The following is a 7,488-nucleotide window of genomic DNA, read 5'->3' on the forward strand; positions in this document are numbered from 1 at the left end:
TTTTTTGAAGTGACAAACGACCAAACTTATGCCACCTCAGGATATTGTGTTTTTATAAAGTTACAATAGAAGTTATATTCTACTCCTCCCCATTTTTTGCCCTAAGTGGAAATGCCATTGAAAAACAATCGTTCAAGTCATCGTTCAAGGATCAAGTCATCGTTCAGGAAACTCGATTGATACATTCTATGAAGAAACGTGAATCAAAATATGAAATTGTTCAATTTACTCCATTTTTCGTGTTTTCTTTTGTTAAGTTTAGAACACCACTAGTTTTATTGTTGGTGAGAACACAGAAGGTCATTTATATGTCGAGCATAATTTGAAGGACATCCAAGTCAAGGTTGTTAAGCCTCAATGCATTTAAATGAGTGTAGGAACTTAATCAAGTGTTTAAGAAAGTGATGATGAAGCATCGAGGGTTAGGTTTAATGATACAGAGGATGAAAGAACGACTGCAATAGATAATGGTTTTGAAGTATTTGAATTGGACAAGCCCAAAGAAGTTGCAACTAGATATGAAGTCAATGAGAACTCATACAGGTTTAAGATTTGTGCCTCTAAGCACCCATAATGAAATCTCCTGCAAAGAAGGGTAAGGTTATTGTTGTTGTACTTGCAAGGATAGCCAAAGAAATTAAACCAAAGGACTCTGAAATAAGGGATAAGGAAATAAAGGATAAGGAAATAAATCCAACAAGGGATAAGGAAAGAATATATAAGGAGATAAGGGATGGTGAAAGAAGGGATAAGGAAGAAGATCAATACTTGAGTGATGATTTGGGTAGTTCAGATCCAGATGCACCTGAAGATGAAAAACTTCCAAAGTATGACAAGTTTATGAATGAGCAACTAAGGAAGGACTATGAGTTTAAGCTTTGAATGTAATTTAATTCCTTGAGTGATTTCAAGGATGCTATAGTTTAGTGGTCAGTCTTGAATGGAAGGAAAATTACATTTATGAAGAATGAAAGATACATGGTGAGAGTAAAATGCAAGGGAAATTTGTGCTTTTGGGTCTATTCTCTAAAGTAGGTGGAAGTGTGACTTTTCAAATAAAAACGTGGGTGGGCACCCACACTTATGTTAGGGTTTTAAACAATACTAGTGCAAAGTCTAAGTGGGTTGCAGAGGCAGTTGTAAACAAGATGCAGACAAGTCAGAAGGTGAGGATTGATGATATAACTCAAGACATGAGAAAGAACTACTCAGTTGGGATTACACCAAGTAGGGCATTAAACCAACAGCTGACCAACAACATTACATTGAAACAAACTTGAACAATACATTGACAGTTAAGATTCATTTTGAACACAATATCTAACAACATCCATGATACAAACTTGAACATTAGAACATTACATTGAAACCAACAACAAGCCAACAAGATTACATTGAAACAAAGTTGAACATTACATTGATAGTTAATTCATTTTGAACACAATAGCTAACAATATCCATGATACAATAAGGGTAACCATTGGTAAAAAGTCTTTTTCCTTTCAATTTACAGCAGCTTCTTCAATTTCCCAACCTTCTTTGAGCTTGAATCTTTCCCATATTCTTTGCCAAAATGTTTCCCAAAATCGTTGCCAAATTCTTTCAGATAACCAAGTATTACTTCATAATTGTTACACTCAATATCTGCACCTGTGAACCTTTCCTTATTCCGAGTGTTCAATAACAATTCGTCAACTTCATCATCCCAAATGAACAACTCATAACTTATATCACTCTACAAAAAAAATCAAACAATTGAAACAAGAAGAAATTAGGGAGGAATGGATTTACAATACCCAATATCAATTATTTTGAGCCAATGATACTTACCTTTCCAAAAAAAATTGCATTTCTAGAACTTTCTCTTAGGGCTTTCGTGGGTGTTTGAAATCCACATCTTCATTGATAGATTGAACCACATCGGGGTATTTCTCTCCAATTAGGATTCCTGATAGAAGAATTTATGCTACCACCCATTTCAAACCCTAATTTCAAATTAAAACAACTCGGAGAAGAGATTGAAAATGACAAATTGTAGTATACTATGGAGAAGATGAGTTGCATTAACCTATGGAGAAGACGAGTCTGAGACGAGGATGGAATGGAAAAGACATTTTTATAAACACAATTTCCTGAGGTGGCATAAGTTTGTCCATCTGTCACTTAAAAAAAAAACCACTTATCATGACACATTGACATCAGACGTGTTACATTCCCCCAAAGTTTAAACAAACATAATCTTTATATGATATAGTTGATTTTGAAAAAAAAAATACAAAGTATAAACTAGAACTCGCCTATATGACAGGGTGTGAAATGATATTAACCCTATAATAAATGATATTTTTATTTAATCTATATTATTTTAAGAAAATGATCATTCTAATAAATTTGCAATATTAAGATTAAAAATAAATAAATGTTTAGTAAAATTATTAAAAATAAATCTAATAAATAAATTTAATAGGACGGGGTGAGTGTGGGGCGGGTACTAACATCCAACACTTCCTCCTCCGTAATTAAAAATCGGGTTTTTCCTACACCTATCCCACCCCAGTTAAATTGGATTTTCCCCGTTAAATTCGGGGTGAGGGCGATCGGGTCCGTGCGGAGGCGGATTTCATCTCCATGCATATGAATATTGACTGTGATATCCATAGTGTAAATTAATTACAATGTGTTTTTTAACATAAATATAGTGAATATCGGTATCGGTAAGTATTAATACCATTTTTTAAATATATTATGCTTCAGCAATTAATAAAGCAATTGTTCCTTGTTTTATCTTGATCCTAATTATATTGTCTACGAGGAAATTTCAACCAGCTTTAGTGCTTTTCCTCTCACTCATATCTATAGCATAATTGGCATCACAAAACCCTCATTCTTCCGGTTTGTTTTGAAAAACTCATTTGATTCTAATGAGTTGTTTGCTCTTTGATAGCGATGCAAGAGTCCAAACAACATTTTGTTTGAAATGATTTAATTGTTATCGCATTTCCTATTTAGGACAATCATAACGAGCTCCTTTACCTAATCATGATAATTAGAAAACTCCAGCTAATTACGAGATGCAACGTGAGGTAGCATTCTTTAATTTATGTTTCTTGTTAAACAAGTCATTTATTCATCATTATACTAACAAAAAAAACACAACACACCTAATTGAACCTGGTACACCAGAAATTATCCTACTTTTGAAACTAGTCCTTGGCCTATAAAAAAGTTAACATTCATCTAATGTATAATTTATAGCCGAAGCTCTTACCAAATATTGCTCCGTTGGCTGAACTTTCTCACTCAACAAACATGCCTTTGAGCTCTCTGTGATGTATCATTTTCTCAAGAATACTGTCTTCAAACTCCACACCACTCTTCTCCAACTCATCATTATCATTATTCTTACCTTGAAAAACAAGTTCAGATAACCGGTCCTTTTCGGCCTGCTTACAATGTTTCACGCACTCGGTAGTCCCGTCAATTAGCAGATGGTAAGTGTATACAACCCTCTTCTGTCCAATCCGATACGCTCTGCTGATAGCCTGTCGTTTGACAGACGGATTCCATACAACATCCAGTAGCACAACTCTGGAAGCTCCGACTAAGCTAATTCCCTCGGAATTAGCTTTAACCGATGCAAGAAGAATCTTAGCTTGACATTTTGCATCATTGAAGTTATGGATAAGAGATTGCTTTCCTTTAAGATCAACTTCTCCATCCATGAACAGCATTTCCTTCCCTTCTGTCCAATTACAAGCCAAGCTTAATTGGTCTATAATTAAGCGCAATGGTTTGATGAATTGGCTGAACACAAGAACTTTCTCACTTGCAGCATCACATAGTCTAACAAACTCAACCAAAAACTTTGTTTTGACGCCTTTGTTGGGGTCCAATCTGACCTTTTCTAGCAGGTCCTTGTCGACAACAGATTCCTCCTTTTTTAAAAGATCGCATTCGAGAAAAAGCGATGGATGGATGGATGCCATTGTCAGCTTATGCTCAAAGATGAATGTTTTCTGAGAACTTTGTATGCTGTCAATAGTTTGCTTCTGTAAACTGTCGGGTTTCAATCTCAGCACGCGATTCCTTATCCCGGGAAGCTTCTTTTGAAGGATCGCACCTTTGTGTACATGAACTAAGGGATCCATAAGCAATTTCAACTGCTTGATCTTATCATCAGAACCTGAATCCGGTTGCCAACTCCATTCTTTCGTTGCTTTTTTCTGTTCCGGCTTCTGGCAAAACTTTTTTAGCTCATCTGGTAACACAAAAGAAGGCTTCACTAAGGTCAAAATGTTATAAAGTTCCAAGAAATTGTTCTGGAAAGGAGTTCCCGAAAGTATAATCCGTTTCTTTGTTTGACTCTTCGACAACACCTTCCAAATACCACTTGTCTTATTTCTCGGAGTGTGTCCTTCATCTAGCACGAGCACACCCGGTTTCTCACGTAAAACATTTCCCATAATTTCTTGTTTTTTATTTTTCTCGTCATAAGATCCTCCTCCTCCGGCTAACTTCTCGTACAAATTGTAACTGATTCCTAAAACGCTCCTTTCTTTGTTCCACGAAATCAGTTTTGCCATCCGCGTTGTATCCGCACTATTAGACCGACTAAGCAAATGAAGGGCATCACCATGCTCTTTACCTGATAACTCAAGATTGCTCAAATTATGAAATGGAACTCCAATGTCCCATTTTTTGAACTCCTCCTCCCAAGTAAGCAATAAACTCGCTGGAGCAACTATAACAGGCAAGCATTTCGGGAAAACTTTCAGATAAGCTCCGAGAAAGACTATGGTCAATCTAGTCTTTCCAGTTCCAGGAGCGTGCGAGATAATGCAGCCACCCTCGCGTTGAGGATCTGCGTTCTTTAACTTGTGAAGATCGATGCTTCCTGCCAAGTTTTTCCAGATGAATTCAAAGCCTTCTTGTTGGTGAGGATACAAGGTATGCTTCACATCAGGTATCAGGTCCCAAACAATGCCTTCACTGTGAAGGAAATTGGACTTTGAATCATTATCAGAAAGTTTGAACTGAGATCCATCAAAGTGCGAGACATTTACATCATCAAATGGAGCACTTTTTCTAGAAACTTCATTGGGAAATTTATCCACCTGTGTGTGTCATGTGCATAACAAAAAAATGCAAAAGTCATGTGTCTATGTCAGTTCATAAATTAAGTAATTTTTTATACAAATAAGAATCATCAAACCATGCTTATCATGGTGTAGCAGATAAAGAACTAATAGTAGAGTTTGTTTAAATTTTGCTAATCAAGATTATATCAACATGAAAGTGTGCTTACTACTGGTTCGGAGACATGTTTGATCTCGGTTTTGACCCAGTGGCATAATCTGCAGCATACACCAATCTCCTCGTTGAGACGAAGGTCGTGCTCGCAGCTAATGGATGGATTTCTTATATTCTTATGACTAGTTTCATATTTCCCAATCTGCAGATAGTAAACAACTTGTACTAAAAATTAAAATCAGCTTAAGCACTAGTTCTTTAGTTCAGATGCAAAGTTCAAACTTAAAGAGAAGGATTACCATGGATTCGGCTTCCATTTCTCTCAGCGATCTCTCCATTTCATCCCATAACTTAGCCAGCTCCTCCTCCTCCTTCGTCTTCTGCACTACTTCCCTCTTTTTAAGGCTCCATATCAATGGAGGTGTCTCCACAGAAGCTGTTGGTGGCCGTGTTTCTGAACGACTAACACCATCATTCGGAGTTGAGTCATTCTTGACTGTATTACTTTTGTTGCCAAAGTAGAATTCAGCAAGGAGTTCGAATAAACGCAATTCCTTCGCCATAAAAAGCGTGTTTTTGCCCCTCTGATTCAAACCTTTGTTAGCAACTGTTGCCTTTTTCTTGTCATTTTGGACGCTGGCTTTATCTTTATAATCTCTTCCTTTGTTCTTGATCACTTTCTCTTCTGTTTGATTCATAGAAACTCTTCCTTCCCCATCCCCTAAACCTCTAACTTTTTGTTCTTTTCCTTCTTCAGAATCACCGAGATTCACACTTTCATCATGCTTAACTCTACCTTTGCCTTTGGATTTTAACACATTAACATCAGAGACATTTTTTTCCTTTTTTGTCTCTGATGCTATATCCAGTTTAGAGGAAGAACAACAACCCTCCATTGGATGAAAAACACCCTTCTTCTCTAAAACACCAGTAGTTGTTTTTACACTACTCTTAATCTTTTTCTTGTTTGAAATTTCGCTGTTTTCATCATCACTACTCTTAATCTTCATCCTCTTTGGAATTTCACTTTTTTCATCATCACTACTCTTAATCTTTTTCTTTGGAATGTCACTATTTTCATCATCCTTTACCTTTCTCACCATCTCCGCCACCACTTCTAGGTATTTCCGTGAACTGTTTCTCTTAGCCTCATCCACATAAGAAGAGCAAGATGAACCACCATCTTCATCACTCTCAGAAACCTCATTCACTTCATTTATGCTAAAATCTTCATCACTTGACTCATTTTCTTCACTTTCATCACAATCTGAATCTTCTTCATAGCTTTCACCTGATTCATCTAAACATACAACAGACGGCTTTTCATCAACAAACTCCCCATTTTCCACTTCTTCTTTAATATCCGCAGCACAAGACTCGGACTTTTTCTCTACGGCATCATCTCCATTTTCATCATCAATGTAAATAACTTTAGCATCTGGAGGCAACACAAATGGTTCTTTCTTTGCCTTTCTTTGTTTAGAACAAGAAGCAGCAAAACACGTATCGTCTTCCTTGCTCTTTCTCCGCTTTGATGATCCATGAAGGGAAAGACTACCATAGAGAGGAACGTTCTTGCTGCGAGTTCTACTTGAAACTCCTACCATCATCACAACAACAGAAAGAGAGAAAAAAAACGTTTGGTTTGTGAGAGGAAAAGAACAAAAGATGAATGAAGACAATGTTAGAAATGTGATGTCATGGTATACTATAAGAAGATGTTAATGGAAAAAGAAACTCATGTTAGCGTGTTAGATAAACAGAGAAAAAAACAAAGTACTCAAGTAAGTTATTGTCGCGCGCCAAACCAGAAGATGAATACATAACTTAAATAGTGCATCATCTTTTTCATATGCTGAATCTTTTTTTATATTTATTATAACTAGATTTGTGAACTAGCTTAATTCTAACGGTTAGTGTTTTAGATTATTTTTAAGCAATCTAATGTGCATTTAGATCTTTATTTATTTTATTTGGTAGAAATCGGTATCTTCTACGCGCAACTTCAGATACTAAATTTTCAAGTCAAGTAGAACTTCAATAAATGACAAAATTTTATCTCAAGAGAATTTAACACTACTGTGTGCACTGGGTCAGGTTAGATCCCAAAATCTCTGGTTAAGCTTGGAAGAGATTCAATTCTAAATTATGTGAAAAGATGATAAAAAACGATAGTAAGATAGTATAGGTTTTTGTGTTTATAATGTAAGTTTTTTTGAGACCCGCATGGGGAGACGT

The 7,488-nt window shown here is 36.1% G+C and overlaps 1 protein-coding gene across 5 annotated transcripts; it reads right to left on the reverse strand.

Moving 5' to 3' along the window:
- Window positions 1-1,288: 1,288 nt before the first annotated feature.
- On the reverse strand, window positions 1,289-7,059 carry LOC127127923 (SNF2 domain-containing protein CLASSY 3). 5 transcript variants are annotated; one of them, XR_007805544.1, is made up of 6 exons: window positions 5,550-7,059; window positions 5,306-5,452; window positions 3,269-5,114; window positions 2,069-2,156; window positions 1,831-1,948; window positions 1,289-1,735 (listed from the first exon to the last, which is right to left on the reverse strand). XR_007805544.1 is itself a non-coding variant. In XM_051057194.1 (3 exons), exons 1-3 carry the CDS (start codon window positions 6,858-6,860, stop codon window positions 3,297-3,299), a joined length of 3,276 nt encoding a protein of 1,091 aa, XP_050913151.1. In that variant the 5' UTR covers window positions 6,861-7,059; the 3' UTR covers window positions 3,065-3,296. The 5 variants fall into 5 exon arrangements, 1 of the variants encoding a protein (XP_050913151.1); XR_007805545.1 differs by having other exon boundaries at window positions 2,069-2,162; XR_007805542.1 differs by having other exon boundaries at window positions 1,831-2,156.
- Between the last annotated feature and the right edge of the window lie 429 nt (window positions 7,060-7,488).

Source organism: Lathyrus oleraceus, chromosome 3, assembly GCF_024323335.1.
Source record: "Lathyrus oleraceus cultivar Zhongwan6 chromosome 3, CAAS_Psat_ZW6_1.0, whole genome shotgun sequence".
Taxonomy (NCBI): Eukaryota; Viridiplantae; Streptophyta; class Magnoliopsida; order Fabales; family Fabaceae; genus Lathyrus; species Lathyrus oleraceus.